Below are 23,398 nucleotides of genomic sequence, written 5' to 3' on the forward strand. Positions count from 1 at the left end.
TGAATTTCTCTCAACTTTATTGGCACTTCAGGAAGAACAAGGTATGGATTTTAACAACTCCTCTGAAAAGGAAAAACATGTCTTAGTCAAGGTTCTCTCTGCAGATAAGCACATGGACCCATTAATTACTCCAAAACCTTAAGGAATTGATGTTTTATTATAATCCAGTAAAACAACTGGTCAAAAACCTTCAACATAATTTACAGCAACAAAAAAATAAAACAAGAAAAAAATAAGCCAGGCAACATGTGATAAAGTACTTCCCTCCCCCCACCCCCAAGAGGAGTAGTTATCCAATTAAACTGGAACATGAAGAGGAAGAACAATTCACTGTATTCTAACAAATAAAAAATGTGTCTACAAATCTCACCATAATACTGAAAGCTTCTTACATTAGTTTTCTTGCAAAATATCATCTTTATAATACAGTATACAATTCCAAGGGGAGGACCATAAACATACCCTCCATCCCTTGACTAATATTTTCTAATTGTGCATAGCTAGAAATATTGAAATCAAATATCATTAGATACCACTGGAATATAATACTGGTTAAAAAGAAGGCAGGGCTGAAACAACTACAAAGAGTTAGGTGGACTCACTGGCACAAGCCGTTCTATTCCTTTATTGGACCATGTGGAATTAGAACGTTTAAAAAACCATATAAACAGAAGTCATGCCAACATCAGAATACATGAGAGCTCAGCAGTGTTGTGTGACCCATCAAAGCAGAAAATTACTGGTTTATTATTTGAACACATATTCCAGGCACCATACATCAGCTTGTTAGGAAATTATTAAAATATTAGATAGGATTTTTCTCCCCTCAAATGCATCAACAGTTGCCATGGACAGAGCAGAAGTGCTGAGAACCAGCTTTAAAGCACCAAAACAGAAGTTTAAAGGTTGTCTGTTCCCCAGTAACGAGACTCGTGCAGAGCCAATGCCAATCACCTTCAGTACACAAATATGCAAATACATTCTGACAAATTTAACTCCAATCTTTCATTTGTGACTTTCATGGTACTGAGGCATATTTTTCTTGGCCAACAAAAAGCTTGCCATGTCATGTGCTCCCCAAAAGCACTCTGTGTCCAGGGGAGAGAAGGGGGCTCCCACATGACACACCTGGAGGTTTAAGAGCATAGGTTGGCATGTTGCTTCTAACAGAGGTTGGCTGGTATTTGTAAGAATCCCTACACAGATTGCATTGCTTTCAAAAAATAAAGTAACACAGAACTGGTGAGGTTGTTTCCAGCCACCCAAGGAATTCTTGGGGAAATACTGCAGTTTGTTAACACTATCATGAACATTTATTTTTTGGCACAGTCTCCCTTTGCCCTTTTTCATACAGCAGAGAGCTGAAAATGCTCCAGTTTTCAGATGTTTTCCTTCTATCACCATTACCAGTAACATCATACAAAAGGAGAATCAACAAAACTGAGTAGGTCACAAAATTTGGAATTATGCTAGGCAAGAAAATAAATCCCAGGCTAACCCAATGACTTCCTATAGGGACAAACTAATCCAAGGAGGGCAAAACAAAGGAGGACTTCATTTTAGGTGGAACCCATTTTTAAGATGACTCTCCTGAAGGTTAACAGTTCCTTTTATGAGGATCAAGGCAACATCCAATTCAACCCTGAGCATACATGGCTATTTCCTCCACACAAATGGCAGGGAGGACTCTGGGTAGCTACAGCATGGGCAGCTTGGATGACAGGAGGTGATGGTTATTACAATACCTGGCACAAGCAGCTCTCAGGACCAGTCTCAGAACCATTTGTATCCCATTTCTAAGAGAAAGCCTTCTATTCTCAAAGCCACAAAAGGCCAAAGCATCCTTCTGGGGAAGGAAAAGCACTTGAGCCAGGGATGTGGCAGAGTGCTAGTGAGGATTAAAAAAGCAATTGGACAAGTGTCTCAGGATCCTCTCCCCTCAATTGCTGCTTGAAGCCAGGAAGACAGATGCAGTCTTGTACATGACCCAGATATGTGAGCAGTTTTTGGTCCCCAGCTGCTGATCACTTTTTATGATTGCATCTAGTTTAAACTAAAGGTATCTGAGCTACAGTAGATCTATACACAGTCATAAGGCACCAACAACTATGTGCTAAAAAGGCCTCTCATGGAAATCTTGTTCATGTAACTAGAAAAGTATCTGTTCAGCAAGGGAAAATACAGCTACACTAATTTTTAGTCTTTTACATTTCTACCTCCCACTTTAGGTTTTCATTGGCAAAACCAAAAAGGAAGGCAGTGTACTCTAGCTATCTCTGCCTCACTGGTTACATTGAAGTCAGACAAATGATAGTGAACAAAGCCATTGACCAGAGACAAAACCTCTGGAAAGCAGGGAATTCGAGGCTTCAAACCACACTGTATCAGTGGAATTATTCCAAAGGCCTCCTCATGATTAGAAAATTCAAAGCTCCACCATTAAACAACAAAATGTAACACCAGCAGGAACACCACAGAATCTGTTTGGTCTGCTTATTTTTGTAGGACAAAAGCTTTGGTCTTTTAGAGAGAAAGTCCATATTTTACCTTCGATCCTTCTTCCTAAGCTGCCCTTTTTAACTACATGATTCAGACTCTGGGTTAAGTCAGAAATTCAGACCCTGACTACTAAGCTTAATCCTGAAGCTTGCACAGGTTAGTAGGAAGGCAGAGTGTCAGACTGTCAGCTCTTGACTATTTAATGCAGTACAAGGATCTGCTGCTCTCCCCACACAACGGGAGAAGACAGCAACACAGCCACCTCAGTGGGCAAACCCAACACACTAAGACTTTACCCCAAGCCAAACAACTTCAGATTTGCCCTAATACACATTTGCTTCCCCAAGCCACCCCAGGCAGACATTATTTACTATTCCTTCTTCTGTCAATTAACTCCAGCATTTGCCCAAAACTTGATAAATAAGACCATGGTCACTCTTCTGTAGTGGTTCCAGCATAGCACGATTATGAGTGATGATGGGAGAGGATGGGAAAGAGGGGAGTAGAGAGTGCAGGGCAGCAGGTGCAGGGGGAGTTTACATGGACTCGAACTCGTCGATGCGCTGCTTGGTGTTCCCCTGCCGGATCTGGCGCAGGGTCTTGTACTTGTCTCGGCCCAGGCGCATGTTCTCAGCGTGGATCATGTCATTGGCTGTCTTCTTGGTCTCATCCCGAGCGTTTGCCAGCTCTGAGGAAAGAGCCTTTGGAGGAGGAGAAGCAGACAGCAGCAGGTTAGTACCAGAGACTCAGAGCTGGACAAGATTTCCTGCTGATCCTCCTAAAGATCCGGTGTCTATACAGACAGGAAACAGACAAGCCCCAGTGTATTCTTCTGGGCAACCTGCTCTAGCTGACCTTGCTTGAGCAAGGAAGTGGAATTAGATGATCTCATGGAGGCCCCTCCAACCTAAACAGATCTATGATTTTATGGAAGTTGTTCATATTTCTCCCTAACATTTGAAGGTATAAAACATCAGACAATCTGTCACACATTTATCTTCATCTAGCACAGTTAAGAAAGATTGTCTCCAATGCCTGTATTTTAAAAGAATGGCCATGTGGAGGGATCCCTGAAGACAGCAAGAACATCTTGCAGAATCTGAGGAATTACTAGCTTTCCACCAGAAAAGGAACTTGCTGCAGAAGATAAAATGCACCTCCAGCCCTCTGTGTGTAATTACCACAGTACAATGCACAATGAGCAAAGCCTGGTGCAAGTCAGGCAGCACAACTAAATGCTTGGAATTTAACACCAGAACACTGGAGTTCCTCACAAGAAGAGGGTGCAGTAGTGCTGTCTCTGTGCTGAGCCCTAGTGGGCTACTCCAGGGTTTTGCAATGCAGAGTTTTGCAATGCAACCCAGACTTGACAGTTAGAGACAGCTGCTGGATAGGAATCAGACAAAGTTCTTCAATTCCTTGCAGCCAGGGCTATGAACAGCTGTCAGGTGGTTGGCAATACTCACAGACAGCACACTACATCTGACAGACACTACTTGTTGGCATTGCTTCAAAATACTTCACTGCTTCCAGTAAAATGAAATTCAAGTGGCAGGAGACCAGATCTGCCTCTCTGCTCAATGGTTAAGCAGCTATCTGGCAAGATCATCTCCCTTCCCTGTGTCTCCCCTCATTTTTTAAATAACAGTAATACCTTCCAGCTGCAAGAAATGTTGAGAAAAGTAGAAGCAGCACCCCCACACACACATTCTGCTGCCAGCTTCTTACCTTCAAGTGTTTCTGGACCCTCTCATTCTTCTCTGCCTCAGTGGTGCGCTCCTCCTCGCTGCGGTCCTTGATGGTGGCCTCCGACCTCAGCTCAGCACTGGCCTCTGCTGCATTCTCATCCTGCTCATCATCATGCTCGTTCTCAGAGTGCATGGGTTCAGTGACATGAGGGGTGCTCATGGCAGTCTTCAACTCCTCTTTGGTCTTCTCTAGGTCCTCCTGCACCCTCTGTGCCTGCAGTAGGATATGCCACAGTGAGTCAGTCAGAATAATCCTGAGTGCCTGAGACTTCTCACAGAAGCACCACTCGGTGCTTGTTACAAGGAAACCTTGCACCTCTGAAGGGGTGTATTCCAAAGCTACTCAGCTACCATCATTTGCAAAATTTTCTGCTGGATAACACTTGAGAGATTTGAAGAATGGTTACTGTTAATGGAAAATGGGCTACGGGTCTAATTAGTCAAAAATTGCTACATGGAGTTAGAATAAGTTACCAGTTCCAAAGCTGTGTATTTACAACAGCCTCAATCTTGCAAGAATTGAGTTTAGCATGGAATCTAGTGCAGTAGTTTAGGTTACAACCCAGAACAAAGAGCAACTCCACAGAAAGGATGCCATTTGCTCAGATTCTGCTTTACCTTATACTGCCACTCCTGCGCCTCGCTCTCCTTCTTCTGCCTGGCCAGCTCCAGCTGTGTGATCCTAGCTGTGAGTTCTGCCATCTCAGCAGCCTGCAGAAGAAAGGCTTTTAATGGAAATAAAACCCAAGGTACTTGCTAAATCAAGCATTTAGTTCAAGTCCTGAGTGAAAACACATCTTTTCAGTGAGAAGAAAGCCTTCCTGTTAACTTCAGTTGCACCAATACCTCCATGATGAAAGAGGAAAGGAGGCCAAAAAAAATTTGCGTTTCATTGTGAGTTGGGTTTTTGTTTGGTTGTTGAGTTGGTTCTTTTTCATTCTCCTCAAAACAGAGCTACAAAACTTAGTTCTTTGAGTCTAAACCAGGGAAAGCAACACTTTATCACATATAAAAAAAAGGCAAAAAGCAATACAAATCTACTGCACAAATATATTTACGCATATGTTCACCTACTTGAGGATAAAAATTGAAGAACCTATGAATGTAGTGCTTCCACACTATATTCATAGCCTGGTTTGCTTCAAAAGTTTAGATGCTTCCCCTTTCACTATTTTCCCTACTTGATTGTCAGTTCACCAACTTACCAACTGTTCCTGGGTCTTTTGTTGATCATGGGATGCTCTCAATAGGGCCTCCTTGGCCTCTTCTGCTTCTCTACGTTCCTTAGCCAGTTTCTCTGCTTCCTCCTGAGCTCGTTTTCTCTCCTGTTCCAGCTCCAGAGCTCTGCGGGTCTGTTCTTCCAATTCTGAAAATAGGGGAGCACATTTCAAGTCAGATCAAGTAAAGAATGGCAGTAGAAGAGGAAAGTCTGTCTGGATAAGGGTCTTCCTTCAGAGGACAGGTAAAGGAGGGATGCAAGCAACTGTTCCCTGTTCTTTCCTTTACATTTTACCTGGAGCTGTAAAACTAAAAATTAGGCCCACCCCCAATGGATTTGTGGGGAAGCACCCAGCCCAAAATTACATACTTAAGGGCAGAGAAGCCTGCAGCATTTTGCTTGGGCAACACCACACTAACTCTAGCCAAGCAATTAGATAGTAAATCACCACAGCAATGGCTGGTGTGACCCCTGCTACACTCTGACTCCTTCCTCTACAGATATGCTGGGATAAAGCTTCCAGCCAGCACAGGAACAATGGCAAGGTACTTCTGCTGCCAAGAGAGAAATCTTGGCTGTTACCCATTTCTTTAATGCATATATTTTTTCAGCAACTGCATATGGAGGGCTTACATTTGGCTTCAGGAGGCTAAACCAGGGCCCTAACACCAGTTAGCACACAACACTGGAGAGACAAATTACTCAGAGATGCTCATAGCTTTACTATTTGAACCCTTCTCACTCAGACTATTCATCATCAAAGAAAACACTGAAAGATTTCCTATTACCTTGCTGAGCTTTCTTGGTTTGCTCCTCAATTTGCTTGAGTCTCTCCATCAGCTCCTCCTTCTCACGCTCAATCTTCTCCTTCTCCTTTTCTGCCAACTCCCTCTTCTTCTTCTCATTCTCCAGCAGGGCTCTGATGGAAGGAAGTCACAATGTAATTTCAAACCAACTTGGAGCACTTCCTAGTAAACACACAAAAAGAGCACACACAAGATGTGCCCTACAGCACTCAGATAATGAGCTTTACTCCCTTTATAGAAGTACAAAAATATAAAACTCTGCTGGCGTTCATCTCAATGACAAGTTCATAAGTCCAAGAAAGTAATGGGAAGTCACATTTGTGGTGAGTACCATTACTATCAACCCATCAGACCTACTGAAGCAGAAAGCAACCTGCTTTATTTTGGCTCAAGCAGATTAAGGTGCTGCCAGCCATTTATCTAGCACATGATGCTACTCATGCAGTGATTAGTCACACACTCAGGTTACTCAGAGCCCTACCAACCTCTCCATCTGTTTCTGGTGTTTCTCTTCCCGAGCCTGTGCCTTCATCTGCTGCACCTCGATGGTGTCTGGTTTACGTCTGCGCATGTAGAGCTCGTGGTTCCCCATGCAAAGCGCCAGGATTCGCTTGTTAATCCGTAACCGAGGGGCGTAGAATACAAAGTCCTTGGGACAAGGAAAAGGCAGCATTAGATTTGTTCTTTCAGCATAAGAAGCCCCTTGTGCTATGCACTATGTTCCTAAGACCCCGAGCATTTTAGAGCTGCCAGCCAGCTTTTCTTAATAATGTCTGTTTCATTGGTGGTGGCAGATAGACACTTATTTCTGGAATGGATTTCAACCTGACAAGCACACCCAGGGCAGGAGCACCCAATGTGTCATTCCAGTGCTCTGGGTTTCACTGTAACACACCCCTAGCACCAAGCACACAGCATCTTGCATCACCATTTCTTTACAAACACCAGCAGGGCTGCTTTACCAGGCACACCGAATTCCTGGCTTCTCCCACCTCCCTTCCCACTTCAATAATCTGTATAATAGCCTGGCCAGCCACTTAGAATGTAACGTCTTGGTTTATGCCAGAGGGGGTGTTAAATGTTACAATCAATGGATAAATAACTTTGTTCTGTTCAAAAGGAGCAACAGGGAAATGCTTTCAAGCAGCAATGGAACAAGAATGACCAGAAGAACAGAAGGTACTGGCTAGCACTGGAAATTATTAGGTGTTAAAGATTAAAACAATTACATTCAATATAAATTGGCAAGGAAAAAACTTCCAGCCTACCCTACAAAATGACTTAAAGCTTCTGCTTTAAGTAAGGTGAAAACCTGCAAAAGATCATCCCACACACTATTAAAGTCAACAGGGTGCAAAGGAAGCATTCACACTAACAGAGGTACCTCAGATCCCTAAATGAATTATCAGAGAATCTGAACAGTCTTAGGAGAATCAGAAACCCTAAGCAAAGAGCTACTCCCTGCCACTGATGTTAAAAGCTTAAGCTTATACTAAATTTCTACCCTCTTAGCCAAAAAAAAATCTTAACTATCACTTGACTGCCCTGAACAGGTTTCCCTGCTTACATCAGCATTCATGCTATTGATGAAAAGATTCAGTGCAGAAAACCCCAAAAAGCCCCCAAAACCAAACCCACAGAAATCATTCAGCTAAGAAGTTGAAAGTTTAATAGCTTATTATGAATCTTGCTTCTTACTGGTGCTTTCTTGTCAATAGGCTTAATAACAAATTTCTTGTCATTGAATGAGATATTTCTGATCTCACTCCAGGGGAATCCAATTTTCGGTGTTAGCCTGTAAAAATGGGAAGCAAAAAGAAATAAGAGATCCCAAAGTAATTTCAAATTCTTGACTTAGAATATAAAGCTTAAAATTATACCAAATCCACCCTCATATTTCAGTGCTCTTATGGTAGTTGAAATCAGCAGACAAAATTAGTCACACAGATGAAACAGAAATATAAGAAGCAGTTTTTCAATCCCACTTTTTTTTTTTTGTTTTTTAAATTAAAATCAGAACTGGAGAATGCATCTATAGCAGGAAGACTAGGGATAAAGTGAAACTATCTTGAAAAGATTTGCCAATTTCTTGTATTTGTTGGTCCAAAGAATCACATTTTATGGATTATTCTGGCAATGTCAAAAACACAGCCAAGAATGATATAGAAATGGTGGAGTTTAGTTAAAGATTTGAATTCCAGGAGAGAGTGATTTTAAATGACTTTATATTGGAAAGGAGCTGAAGGCAAAAATGAAGAGAGAGGGGTTAATTACCTATCATTCTGCTCATAAATGTTGAGTCCAAGAGCATCTACACCTAGCCAGAGCTCAGAGCCTTTCTTGTTCTTAATGCTGAAGTAGTTCACACCATACATTTCCAGATCCTGTGCAATTTTCAGGTACTCCAAGACAGCATCTTCTCTGCAGCATGTAAAAAGAAAACAGTTATTCTCTTTTGAGTCTTTAAGCCATTAAAGCAAGAAGGTTCTAACTTCCCATGTGGACAGAGCAGCAACAAGCTGGCAAAGGTTCTAAGCATCACTCTAGTAGATAATTACAAACTCTGCAAACTCAGTCATGTTTTACTAAGAACAGCCAGCTGATGTGGACCAGCAGAGGCATGTAAACTAGTTACTCTGAGCAAAATAACCTGAAGAATGCTAACTTATCCTGAAGCAAATCACAGATTTTTTTTTTATGTATTTGTACATTACACACTGACACTACTTGAAATACTGCATCAGTTTCACACTGCATCAGTTACCTAATCATTCCTCGATGTTCCTCATGCCACACCTGGATCCTCTCCTCCCACTGGTCCTTGTTAAGCTTGTGCTGCTCCAAAACCCTAGAAAGAGCATACATGGGATGTTTCAAACCAAGCACTACATATATGCACACACACAATCACATCACTCTATAATAATGCTTCATTAAATACTCCACGGGCATCAGAGTTCACCCACAAAAATATTCCAAGAAATACAGCTTCATTAAAAGGCTAGATAGAGTCAATGGTCAGTATTCAGACTTCTAATAAAGGACAAATTTTATTCAGTTTCTTTTTTTTGTAGTGTATTTTGTTTTGGAGCTTTTCTCACCACTTCTGATTAGATTTTCAGAATAGTAATAGGAAGTTTAAGGTTAAAGCTCTTTACTAATTGAATACTAATCTAAATGCCCAAAGTGGCACAAGGCTATACTTTATTCTGGGTATTGCAATCAAAACATCCCCTACATTTAAAAAAAAAATTAAAAATCACAAACCCTTTAAGAAAGAGAATGGCTAAGACTATGCAGGTTCACTTGCCTTTGTGGGAGCAGTTTATCACTAGCAAGGTAGCCAGACTTGTGCACGTCTTTGTTGAAGTCTCCGTACTTGGACTGGACGGCGTAGGAAGCCAGCAGGACAGCTGTTTCTGGGGGACAGTAAATGTCATCGTTCAGGATTGCCTCCTTCACTTGCAGGAAGAACAGGCGCTGTGTGATGTCCTGGATCAGCTCTTCTGCCACATCTTCTGGGTAGAACTTGGCACGGAATTTGAAAAGCAGGGGCGTTTCTTTACGTACATCCTGTGCTGTTACCTGCAACAGAGTCAGCAGATTTTATAGTCCATATACAAGTGAAAGGGAGCAGTTTACAAACAGGAAAACAAGCGTGCACTAGACAAAAAAATTCTCCTTTCCAATGCAGAAAAGAGTATGCAGAAAAGCAAGGATTTTCAATTACTTACTGCTAAATACCTCATCACTTCTCCCCACTGAACTTACACAAGCCAGTATTTATGGCCAGTGGTAGTTACTTTCCAGGTTGCTCCTCAACCAAGATGCTCACTTGAGCACATCATCAACATTTTACCAGGAAGGGTAACAAATCTGGCCTGGTTAACAGAGCTAGATGCAGGACCAGGTCAGACACCACAACTCCTCATACCCTGGGGAGGGAGTGTGTGCACACCACAGCACCAATCACTGATCTTGCAGTACTTGAAGTGCATGGACAGGCAAGAACAGATCCCTGACAGAAGTATGGAGACTGAATTTGCCCCTGCACTCTCAGAAGGGAACAAGGACAGCAAAATTTTGGAGCAAACATACCTTTTTGTTCAATTTTAGCCATGTTGAGAAACCCTTGGTGTCTTGATACTGAAGTCCAAAAAACCAGACCTCTCGCAAACCAATTGTCTTGACAACCTGAAAGAAAGGTGATTATTAGCAAGATTCCCAGATGGACTGAACTCAGCAGTGGCTGAGAACATGTTAGAGGTAAGTTCAGACAGCGTCCTGACCACCTGCTTCTCCTGCTGCAGTGCACAGAAAGATGACGGAGCATCTAAGAGGTCTTAAGTGGATGGGTGTGATATTCTTTGTTCTCCTTCAGGTTTTTAAGGCTTGTTGCTATTTATAAACAACAGCTGGGATGTTATTTTTTTTCAGCTACTTATAAGCCAACTTGTACAGCCAAAACACAACACAGCAGCTCTGACAGGTCTAGTAACTTCCAGGAATGAGGAACACAGCTCCATTTTCAGGTATATCCCACTCTTATCATGCAAATGTACTATTCCTGGGCAAGTCATGTGCTACTTTAAGATTTGTTTCTACTCCACTCATAGCTATAGACAGGCCTTTCATACAGCTCTTTACTGAGCAGCAGCATTCAGAGGAAGTGCAGAGGCTAAATCCATATGCTATCCCCTGTGCCAGCACAAAGCCACCACAGACATTAACTACACCACTATGTGAGCTCTCTCTGTAGTTACTTCCCTAGCACACCAGGCATGTAAATAGGAATTAAGAAGGCTTTACAGACATGTTGAGACAGGAGACAAGAGCTTCATGGTGGGGCAGCAAGACTACTGCAGTACAGGGCCACTGTTGGTTAAAAAGAGGGGGAAGTTTCTCCAAAGCCTGATTGCTATCAAGACATCCCCCTTTGTGCCCTGAAAAGCCTGGGACATGCCACAGGGTGCAGCAAGGGGCTAACATTGGTGCAGAGACTGAGACTTGCCCTGTGAAAACCAGCTGCCAGGTCAGTTAATATAATTTTGTACTGCCCAAAGGTGCACTCTGTTCCCTTCTCTACTTTGGCAAGATACAACACCAAAGACATAGGTTCCCCACAAGCACATCACTAATTAGATTGTTTAGGGCTTGGATCAGACATTTTATCTGGCCTTTCAGAAGAGCATTAGGGCCTTTGTTCCTTTCAGAAAAACCAAATGCAGTTTTCAGCAGAGGCATGCCATTGATGGCACACACAGAGACAAAACCTACACTAGGGCATGTAGTCCATGTACATCATCCCACTGGGGTTCCTGAAATTATTCAGCCTGTCCTTGCTTGAACATGAACAGGAGAGCTGGGCTAGAGCCCCTGCAGATTCAGGGGGATGCAAATCATTTGTGCATCACACAGCTGATGAGGCTTTTGGAGAAGAAGCAGGGTTTGCTATATACATGAAGTTTTGGTCACTTCAATATAAGAAAGATATTAATCTCTAATATTAAAATATTAGAGAGGCTCTACAGGGGGCAATGAAGATGAAGGGCTTTGAGGGGAAGCTGTATGAGGAAAAGCTGAGGGCACTTGGTCCATTCAGCCTGGAGAAGACTGAGGGGGGACCTCATCACAATCTACAACTTCCTCATGAGGGGAAGAGGAGGGGCAGGCACTGATCACTTCCCTTTGTGACCAGTGACCAAACCCAGGGGAATGGCCTGAAATTGTCAGGGAAGGCTTAGGTTGGACACCAGAATAAAAGATTCTTCACCCTGAAGGTGGTTGGGCCCTGAACTGGCTCCCCAGGGAAGTGGTCACAGCCCCAAGCTTGACAGTTTAAGAAACATTTGGACAATGCTGTCAGGCACATGGTGTGATTCTTGAGGATGGTCCTGTGCAGGGCCAAGAGTTGGACTCAGTGATCTTTGTGGGTCCCTTCCAAGCCAGCACATTCTGTGATTGGAAGCAGATGGTTCAAGGAGGGGAAGAAAGGCTGTCCTAGAGCTCTGTTCTTGGAAGCATTAACATATGAATGGGATGGAAGCTCCTCACTCGGCTGCATGGGTCTGCTTTCCTCTCTTCCACTTGACAGCAGCTTATGCCTGGGAATTGAACAGGCTGGGCTGCCAGCAAGGAGCTGAAAGGCTCCACACTGTGGTCCCACACAAAAGGACTTTTATTCCACAGCAGAAGCCTGCACAGCAATGGCAGAGACAAGAACGAGCTGGGGGCAGAGAAGAGGGGACACAGCACAGCACTCACCATCACAGTCCCAAGCTGCCACTGAACTAAGGCAGGGAGGATAGTCCTCCTCCCTGCTCAGCTTTAGCAGGCTATTTAGTTCCATTTAGCAAGGAGAAAAGCATGAGGAAGAAACAGCTTTCTACAGCTGCAAGGAATCTGGCTGGCAGCAGCATAATTATGTCTGGGGGTGTACAGCATTCAGAGCCCTAATGAACTGTGAGATGTTCCAAAAAGCAAACAGCTACTGGCAGTGGCTAGGGATGGAGAAGGGCTGGCACAAAGGATGGGAGAATAGACAGTCTGTTTAACACAGACCACAATACTTAAATACCTAAAATCTGCACTCTCATTTGGAGAGCAGCATCTTTTCTTCATTCCAGGGGGAGCATTAAGTCAGTCCCTGGGTCTTGTTTAGCCTGCTGGGTAAAGCTCAGTTTACAATGGACAACAGATTGGATGCAGCCTTAAAATCCAGCTGTCCCATGGTACCTTGACCAGCTACTACAAACCTTTAATTGAGTACTACTTTTAGCTTAAAATTCTATTCAGTAAGCCACACTGATGTAGGGAAAAAGGTGCCTTTCTGGTGACTCACTTCATCCTCTGCAGAAAGTCTAAGCACACATTAGTAGGGGTTTTTTACTTATGTTCAGAGAAGAAACATAAGATCTTTCAGGTAGCCTTTTCTCTCATTCCTTCTTACTCCATGTTTTCTAGGTGTGTATGACAATTCCTGTCCTTCCCCTCAGCACTCACCCAGCTCCCTCTGAACTATGTTCCTGCTGTTGGGTGCTGCTCCACAGCTGAAGAGGGAGCCATAAGCAGCCTCTTAAATGTACACTTTAGCATCAAGATGATGATTGAAAATGGCTGGCATTCTCAGCCCAGGAAACACAACACCACACTGGCAAACAAGTACAGATCCTGATGAAAGCACTATTTACACACAGGCAAGAGCAAAGCATGCAAGCAGAGGAAAAGGCGTAGCACTTGGATCATGTTCCTGCATCAAAGGCCAAATCATCTCAGGCTATATCATGGGACAAGTGCCTTGAATGTTGCCCATGTTAAAGATGAGGTAGGTCTCTCTCCCTTTCTACAACAGGCATGTCAAGTATATCTGAGGGAAAACTGCCAGCTAACCTTATTGCTGGAGGAGCTCTGAACTGGTGCCACACCTGCAGTTTCATGTACCAGTCAAAAACAGCCTAGAATGGGGTCTTCCAGGTACCCTAACTTAGTACCCAGGTTAGGCTCCATTTACAGCCACAAATATCCAACTGTTCCCCCTCCATTTAGCTGGTGGACGCACTTCTAGTTTTCCCTTCCAAAGTGCTAAAATGCCAGAGTACTAAACTACAGGATCTTCAAGTTTTTGTACTTACTACAGTTTGCCATTGACATCTTTAGCAACAAGCAGTCCATTTTTGGTTGGAACTACTGCTTTTCTAAAAATCAAAGTTTCCACGTGTTCCTGTGAAATTTGAGACACATTTTCATACTGCTCAACCACACGCCTTCAGCACAGGGACAAGAGTTCTGGGGTTTGCTGGGGCAACCAGCCGCTATCCTGAGACTTGCTGCTTTCTACCATAAAACTACCATAGTGAGTTTTGGTTTCAGTGCTTTCACCTAGTGGATTAGGTGTTACAGAGCTATTTTATATGTGTCTAAACACTACTAGATAGGACCTAGTAGTAGCTAAAGATTTCTTACACTTTCCCTCCTCAAAAAGCTTAGTTTGCAGGCCATGAGACACCAACCACCTTTATTCCAAACACAGCTCAACTCAGATGGAGTCACTCAAAATTCAAGAGGGGTTTGATCAGCTTGTGCTGAAAGCTTAAGCAAACATGAAAGAAGTCTGACAAATTGGTACTCCACAAAACCAAACTGGTATTCTACAAAACCACTAAATCCACTGCAGCAGGTAAACAAGGAGGAAGCTGCTAAGCATCACCAAGGTTTCAAGCTGCACAACACCTTGGTGGCCATGGAGATAGAAAAGCAAGGCAAGACAAGCCAGGGCACACAAAATCAGAATCTCAGGAGATCTGGCTCTTAATGAAATCTGAAAGAACCTTAAGAATTAAAAAGAAAATGTATAATACTTAATGCTGAACATAAAATACAGCATCAGGGGCCAGGTTTAAAGTGTGCAGAGAGATGCTTATTGTTATCATTTTAACTCATAGATAAGTGCACATTTCTATTACAAGCTTAGTTTTGACCCCAAAAGCTCACAATAATGTGGAAAAGCATCTTTGGAACGTTAACCACATGCTTTTAAAGTTTGAAGTGATAACTACTGAAGTTTCTCATGTGACATTTTCTTTAACTTGTCTTCATGGCTCTTAATGGGACAGAAATCCCCTTTAAGGAGATTGGACACTCAATGATTCAAGCTACCTAGAAAAGGGAGGGGTTTTTAACGCCTTTTTTTTTTTCACCCAAAAAAAGGAAGTTTGAGAGGCAAAAGATTGAAGAGACAATTTGAAAGCCATTTACAGCAACAAGTAACTAAGAATTTTCACCAGACAACAGATTAATCTTTCTGTGTAGAAGACATCCAGTGCAAAGCACTGCTGTGGTTTACTGGCTGCTCTCCAGACCAATACAGAAAAGGGTCAAAGGAGGAAAACAAGCAGCTATCACTACTGCAGTGCCTGTGCTCTCCATCCCCAGGAAAGCAACATTTCAAGGGACCTGGGAGGTGATAAAGCCTATGGGATAAGCAGCATCCCTGACACACAGAGCCCATCCTTGAGCTCTTCTTTTAATCCATCACTGGCAGCTGAGCAATGGGAGCAAAGTTACAGCTCTTGCTATTGAGTCAGTAAGTGCTGGAGGTCAGCAGCTGATGTTAAAAGGTGCATCAGCAAAACTGCAGAAGACAAACAGTACAACCCCATCTCATTTAATCCAGGTTTTGTCCTTGCAGACAAGCCTAAGATATTTAAGCTAAAGCTGTACAATTACAAGATTAGGGAATAGGAAGAGCTCTAGAATACATCATGATGTCACTGAACATGTTTATCAGTTCAGTGGTATTTCTACAGCCAGCTACTTTGGGGCAGAAACCACTTCCTACAAAGCAGTGAGATATCTGCATTGTTCTGTCACTACAAAAATTCACTTTGAAATTTAACCAAACAGGAAAGAGGAAGACAGGAACATTTCTACCTCATGCCCATTCACATATTATTACTATGGAACTTTAGACTCAGATGCTTTTCTCCTCATTAGCCTAAAACCTAGCTACAAGCTTTCCAAAATTTTCTGAATCCTATTCAGAGTGGGCCAGAATCACGTGTGACATAAGGAATACATTTATCTACCTTTACACACAACAGGTGAAAATAAATACTGCCTAAATGTTACTGAGCAAAGCCAGCAGATTGCACTGAGGCAGCCATGCAGCTAAAAAGCCTGGTAATGCTTAGCAGCTTCCTTCTTGCTTAACTCAGAACTGACAGTTCAAAGTGAAAGGGCACCCCAGGGCAAAAAGATGCTGGATATCTTATTTTTTTTCTGTACAAGAGTCAAAAATCAGGTTTCACACCAGAAGTCAATGCCCTACAACAGGAAAACCACATGTCTGCTTTATAGAGGAGCTCTCCCTTCCCTCAAAAAAGCACTGATGAAAGCAGATCTTTTTTCAGAACCAGCATCATGCAGAAAACACTAGATTATCAAGTCCAGGGGCACAGCATGGCTTAAGGGAGCTAGAAAATAAACAGAAGTAACTTTGTTCTCACACACCCCATCATGGTCTATCTAACCTAAGGATAGAAACTGAGGCAGAGTGAACAATGTCCAGCCAGAGAGCAGCCACAGTGTCAGCAGGGACACAGCACTGGACTCTCCCTTTACAGGAACCAATACACAAAAACTGCTCACTCATGTGAAAAATACTGGATATGCAACAGCTGACAATACATTTAAAGGCCCATCCCTTTCCTACAGGGAGCAAGCTTTATGTCAACCAGACCTTTTAGAAATAACAAGTGTTTAAAACTAGCTTCAGACACTTTTTTTCCCTCCCTCATTTCCAGCTTCACCTACAATCCAATTTAGGTGGAGTAAGCACTGCCTCAACTTAGAAACTCAGTTCTGCAACAGCATTTGTTTCTCCCTTGGCAAAGTGTTTACTGTGGAAAAAGCAAAACACAATTCTGTTTAGACAGGTGCTGTGTGAAATACACTGAAGGGAGCAAAATGTGCAGCTGTCCAAGAGCATGACAAAGGAGTGAAATCAATTACTAGACATGAAGAGCTGCTATGTATTATATGGAAACATGGCTGGATGCTTCTCAGAGACAAACTGATGAAGCCCAAGTCTGCCACCAATGTCAGTTTGCAGCAGAAACCACAGATGACCTAGAGCTGACTGAAAATATCATGTGCAGATTAAAAATATTACTGACATGAGTAGTATTGCTTCTCAGCACTTGGTGCTTTGCTTGGATAGTAGCCGAAGCTAAATATTGAAAAATAATCATGGGAAGCATCCACATGAAGAACATCACCTTCAAAAAAATTTTAAAAAACCAAAAAAATACCAAAAAACAGTTCATTTTTTTAATGAGCCTGGGAACATGACACCTCAGCTTCATTAGCAAACACTCTCATGAACTAACTGTGGCAGAGTTCCATGTTGCACAGATGGATTCTGGATAGAACTTGGCTTTCATGTTTATAAATCCAAACCTGTCAGATCTGAGACCACACAGGGCTAAAATATGCAGGAGCTACTACACAGTAAGACATGGACAGCTGAGAACTACACTGCAATTCAGAACTTTTTCAAAAGCCTTTTTACTTTTTCCATTATGAAAGGATGCTCTTTCACTAAAGCTTTGGATCTCCCTCCATTTCAGGGCTGGGCTGCAAAGAGCAGTATATCATCTAGTGCTGAATCATCCAGCTGAGTACAAGAGAAAACAGTAGTTTGTGGTTAAAGATCTAAAAAAATATATAAAAATTGAAATTATATTTGCTGGCCCCAAATGAAATAGCTGACTTCAATGGGTGAATCAGCCCTTAATTTTCTCTCTTCCTTATGATAGGTACTATGTAGAGCTGACCCCAGAATGCTCAGCTCTACTGAACCACACCCAAATCTGACCTATCTGGTCTGGCAGTTCTCTCATCTTGTCATTACTCCAAGATTCAATTTGCATATCTTTGAGCTATGAATTTACTGTTCCCATTTCTCTCCAAGGAGCAAATCCATGGCCAATTACAGCAGATAAACACTGCTCTGGAGTCTGCAAAGTTTCACTCTCTGCAGCTGATAATGCCTGCCTTCTGCTGCTCCAGCTTTGGGCTGCACACACCTCCCTGTTTCTCCCTGTTTCTCCTGGGCCAGAGCAGCAGGAAATTTTCCTGCCCAGTGAAAGCTGGGGAAGGCTGAAGCACCCAATGCAGACAGCCCAATGAAGGGTGGTACAACCATCACTGCTCTTAGAGTTTCCCTCAGGGCCTGGTGGGAGTACAGAACATCACTTTACCTGCATTTAAAGGCCACAGCAGCATCTGAAACCCAGCTGAGCCTCTCCTGGTTTAGAGACCAACTACCCTTTGGAATCAATTGCACAATGCTTGCAGGTAAGTCAACCAAAAATAGCTTACTAGGTCCCCCATAAGACTTTTCTTACAAACTAAGACTGCAGATATCTACTGCTTTCCAATTACTGTTATTTTGAGCCATAGCACCAATTCAGTTCACTAGAAGTAATAGCTCCTAACACAATCTTGGAGGTTACAAAATGCAGTAGTTTTGGGAAAAAAGTACAATTTCTTACTGTGCTGAGTTCTCTTGAAGCTATTACATATAGTGACACTCAATCTTTGAAGTCCTTTAGAAATTATTTGCTGTTGCCTCAATAAAATTGCAATATCTTTATCAACTTTGAATCTTCTGCAGCTCCATCTCTTACCTGATCAAAGAGTTGCTTCCCTGTGGTGTTGGGCTGGATGGCAAACTCCAGCTCAGCATCCATGGTGGTGACACGCACACTGATCTGGAAGACAGAAAAATGCATCATTACAACTCCTGCTCTAAGTGATGCTACCCAAAAATGAAAACAAACACCTGCCCAGGAGCAGGATGCAGCTCTCAAGCCTCCAGGGACTTCACTGCCAGCAGGCACAGTCATCTCCTCTGCCAGCATGGCACTCACAGCTTTCCTGTAGAATATAACTTTCCTGTTTTGCAGTGTTTTTATCCTCTCTGGTCTTACAAATATTCACGTGTACTGACACACATGAGAGCCATTTACATCTTACAAAGTTTAATTTCCAGAGTAGAACATTCTGGTGTCTTTCACAAAAGCAGAGATGTTCCAAAACTTGGTGCACCCAAGAAGGCATCCAACCCTTTTGTTTGAAGGGTGAACATCAAGGAAGTTCCCAGAAGCATTAACAACTCAGTCTGCCACAGAAGGCTGGTCAATAATAACAATACACTTCCAGTTGCTGTGAGTATTTGGAGCAGTTGGAAGGCACAATCCCTGACATGCTCCAGGGGCTGTGGGTGTGAAGCAGACAGGATGCAAGGGTGCCCTCACAGCCTATGACAAAAAGGCTGCATGATGAACATGAGAACAATTCCCAAAGCAGTAGAGCTGCCAATGCTGCTTTCCAATTCTTTCAGGGAGATGAAAGACTTCTAAAAGCTGCAGAAATTGTTTAGGTGTTATTTAAAATTGTAACCAAGATTTCATGACTATACTAGCCTTAGATGCAAGATCATCAATGGTCTTCCAGAAGAAATGTTATATGATGCACTGTCTTGACAGGAATGTCTCACCATCACATTTTCACTTGTGGCATCAAAGTGGCAAGGAACTGCAGCAAGGGAGTTCACAGCTTCATCCCACAGAAGCAGGAAGAGACACACACACACACACATTTTTCACTTCTCATGAAGCCAGTTAAAACAGCAGAGGCATTTCAGGTCAAATGCTAGTGTAAAACACTGCTGATCCCATTCAAAACTCCTGATAATTACTGGGAAATATTATTTAAATGCTCGGGGCTAGACAGAAACTGTCCTGGCCTGAAAGCAGATGCCTTAATTTTAGGCCAGGGAAAGTGAGGTCTGTGAGTACACCAAGCTGCCTGAGAATCCAATTCTACTTGCATGCCTATCAACTGAAAAGGGTAAAGATATTTCACAGTTTTTGAGCACAAGCTGTACATATTACAACAGATTTATTTAAAATATTTTTCCATCAAAGCAGAGGTTCAAGGCTTGAAATTGTTCAGACAAGATATTCACAATGCACCAAACCCCAGCACACAAGTCTTGCATTAACAGTTCTCTCTCTAAGTCATTTACCTTAGATCAACAAATACTATTTTTGCTCTTCAGTGCAATCAATCCTATTAGTACACTCCACCAGGCTTCCAGTGGTGAAGGGTGGAGGGAATTGCACTGTGAACAGCTTTAAGAACAACTCCAAGTCATATTTGGACTATAAGCTCACTCCATGACACAGGATACCAAAAAAGCAAGAGTAAGCAGAGAAATATTCAAAGAACCACATAATACCAATATGATCACAGGCAGTTCTGATTCCTCTGTTTCTACCAAAAATATGTACAGATTTCACATCTTGTTTACTAAGAAACTAGACTGCAAGAGAACTAGAACCAGGGTTTTTTCCCCAATAAGCAAGAAATGTTCTGCTAGTTAATCTAGGTAAGTACCAAAAGAGATCAGTAACTATAACAAATACTTTTTGAGGTTTCCCAGAAAGCCTGCTTCAGACTAGTCACATCACTATTTTGTACTTGATAGCTGCTTGAGATAAATCTAAAGCTTTTCTTGTTTTAAGTTAAGCTAAAAATTCTGTAAGGTTCAAGGTAGGCTTAGCACAGCTAAGCTGAAGTACATGTTGAAGTTGTTGAAGTTCTGCCTGTTTCATGCAAAAGGAATGTTATTTAGACATTACTAGAACAAAGATATCATGTACAAGTATATCAGGAATAAGTTGGTTTTGAAGCCCTCTAAACCTTCTGACACAATGTCAAACTAAAGCAAAACTATCCCACAGAAGTAGCAAGGAAAGCACAAATGGCCTAAACTCCTAAGAACAAAGCTTTTTTTTTAATTAGCAGCTTTCAATAGCATGCAGATGCCTTAAATTCTCTCAGTGTACACCTTCCCAAAATTATTCTCTTTGAATCCTCAGCCTTGACAATGGGCTAATTTCATGGTGCTTTGGTGAAACAAAAATGTGGCCACTTCTTAGAAGGGCTGAATGGTCCCCAAAACAGCTTTGCTGCTTACACTTGGAAGCAGATTTCTGCTTCTCTCCTCTGTAAGCCTGATTCACCCAGCACAGCCACCAGTGAGAGCAAAGCTGTCCATGAGCTACATTCGGGTATAAGAAGGGTTACATTAAATGAGCCATTAAGTTACCCCTTGCATTTTGTTAGCTTTGAAGTATTTCCTGTTCACCTAAAGCATGAATGTATCAGCTACTATGAAAGAAAGGAGTCTTTGCTCCACTGTTTATGGACAAAGCACAGTAGCTACTCTTATCTGATATCATGTGCACGGGTGATTAAGGGCCAAATATCTGAGCACCAGAAAACTGAACTGAAACATCAGTGGCACCTCTTTGCAACTTGTGCCTAAATAGCTCTTAAGAGTTATTTAGAACAAATCACACCTCAGTATTTTAAACAAAGCTACTTCAGTAACCCCATAATTCATGCAGAATACTTATTAAAACTCACATCTTTGTTAGCACAGTAAAATAAGGTCCCAGCAAAATTCCCTCGCTGTCAGTCACTTATATGCCCTTAAGCTATGTGACCCAATATTATCCTTCAATTAGTACACTCAATAGGAAGCTTTACACATTTCCCCCACCACCCCCAGCAGCCCCCCGTGCTCAGGATGAGTAGCAACCTAAAGTCTTGAATGGGTCTGCACTTGCAGCTTCAGGCTGATCCGAGAGAGCAGAAGCTGAGATAGCACAGGAAACAGGCTCGTGCTTTGCAGAACCACACCCCGGTAGCGCCGTTTCCCCCGGCCGGACCGGGTTTAACGCGTTCAGCCGCGCACTGCTGGGAACTGCCAGCGCAGCCAGCCGGGGACACGGCACATCCTGCGCTGTGCCACTGACATCTTAACCATTAGCTAACTTTGAACCATCAGTGGCCATTTAATACTTGGCTGAGAAGCTAGTTTGCTGTAAAATTGAGCTTTGTTAAGGCTCATTGGTGTGAAAACAACAAACAAAGACATTTTTTCCCCATACCCTACCAAGCTAGAGTGGTTTTGGTTTTCCAGTTCACAACAACTGGCTCAGATGGAGGTTTATACCACTTCAGGTGGCATGAAGATCAGGAGGCACTGATCTTAATGCACTCTGCATGCAGTTTAAACAAGCTGCAAGAAGAGATCTACAGACTGCTATAATCTCTACCATACAAGTATGTGCCAGGCACTGCATGTTTACCTTCTTCCTCCTCGTTCATTTAAAGTCTCACTTTAGGTAAAACCACTTTATTAAGGTATTCATAGCTGAGTACCGACCAACACAAATGTTACACATAGGAATAAAAATGCTATAGCAAAACAAAGCGACACTATGCAGTCCCATAAAAATTTAGACTCATTTGCTTCATTCCTCGAGAGTTACTCTGCCAAAAAGCTCTTTTAAACCTTCTATCTAGTTTGCTACCAGTGCTTATTCTCAACCCTCAAGATTCATCACCATCAAGCTATTAGATTTTGTATTTCTAAGCCATCTAATAAGGTTTTCCTAGGTTTGAGGGATGGCATAAGCCTTGGGATATTTATAATTTGGGTTGTAAACAGAAAAAAGTCAATAAGGTATCTGACTTGGACTGCTGAGCATATCCAAATTTAGCTCTGTCAGTCCAGACAAGTAAGGTGCACACTGCTGGGAGATGTGCAAAAGAGACATTGCACACCAGTGATTCAATCACAAGGTCCAGTGGCAGCACTCATCCCCAAGTATACTGCCCTCCTATTCCCAATATTCTGTTACTAAACATCTATCAAACTTTCAACACTTAAGTGTTTTAAGAAGGTTTACTGGATTTCATCAACAGATTTATCAAAAATACTATCCCCTAAGGCAGTAATTTGTACTCAAACTCTGTTTAAAGCAATTAATTGAATTTATTCATCATAACATTAATAATATACCCACCATTAATAATATACCCGCAGCATGCAAATGTTTGCAACTCTCTAAATTCTACTTGGATCCTAAAGTCACAGAAGTTTATTCTAATAGGTGGTCTCTAAAGAGTCTTTTGTCTTTCCATCATTGTTTAATAGCCTCTCATACAAACAGCTACTAATTAAATGCTTCCAGACACCATTTTACACATTGCAAGAACATTCAACTATCACATTTCAACAGGCAAATTTATACTCACCAAATTTAAAAAACATGCCAAAAAAAGTGCTCATATTTAACTGATTCCTTTCATAACACCTACAGGAAAGAGATAGAAAACTAGCAACCCTTCCTCTTCTCTATTTGGGGAATTACCATAGTTCCACCAGCCTAAGCACTGCTAAAGCTTGCCAGTGCCAGAGCACATTAAAGAGCTTCCTGCTGCCAAGGACAGTATTGTCAAGACAGTATTGATAGGTCCTGCACAGACAGAAACTCTTGCATGGCAGAGATACTCTTCCAGCCCCAGAGCAGCTGCAGCCAAAGAAAGCTCCCTTTGACCAGCAAAAGCTTTCCAAAGGCCCATGCCACCATTACCCCCTCCTGCCATGGTGTTAAGCAATCTACAAGAGAGACACTTAAAAGACAGTGGTATCTACAGCCACCTATGTGCAGCATCTTTTCAGGTATTTTAATATTTCCAATATA

The 23,398-nt window shown here is 42.3% G+C and overlaps 1 protein-coding gene across 1 annotated transcript in view; it reads right to left on the reverse strand.

The window, feature by feature from the left end:
- Window positions 1-23,398, reverse strand: part of MSN (moesin) — a 40,785-nt gene continuing 17,387 nt past the window's right edge. The window contains exons 2-13 of the mRNA XM_071442271.1: window positions 18,461-18,544; window positions 10,371-10,466; window positions 9,583-9,857; window positions 9,037-9,120; window positions 8,547-8,693; window positions 7,971-8,067; window positions 6,758-6,921; window positions 6,255-6,385; window positions 5,453-5,613; window positions 4,866-4,958; window positions 4,228-4,461; window positions 1-3,200 (exon numbers count right to left, since the gene is read on the reverse strand). Coding sequence (XP_071298372.1) covers window positions 3,036-3,200; window positions 4,228-4,461; window positions 4,866-4,958; window positions 5,453-5,613; window positions 6,255-6,385; window positions 6,758-6,921; window positions 7,971-8,067; window positions 8,547-8,693; window positions 9,037-9,120; window positions 9,583-9,857; window positions 10,371-10,466; window positions 18,461-18,544 — 1,731 coding nt within the window. The 3' untranslated portion in view covers window positions 1-3,035. The remainder of the gene's footprint in view (window positions 3,201-4,227; window positions 4,462-4,865; window positions 4,959-5,452; window positions 5,614-6,254; window positions 6,386-6,757; window positions 6,922-7,970; window positions 8,068-8,546; window positions 8,694-9,036; window positions 9,121-9,582; window positions 9,858-10,370; window positions 10,467-18,460; window positions 18,545-23,398) is intronic.

The sequence above is a fragment of the Agelaius tricolor genome, unplaced genomic scaffold, assembly GCF_023055355.1.
Source record: "Agelaius tricolor isolate 1412-34295 unplaced genomic scaffold, bAgeTri1.0.p SCAF_17, whole genome shotgun sequence".
Classification (NCBI taxonomy): domain Eukaryota; kingdom Metazoa; phylum Chordata; class Aves; order Passeriformes; family Icteridae; genus Agelaius; species Agelaius tricolor.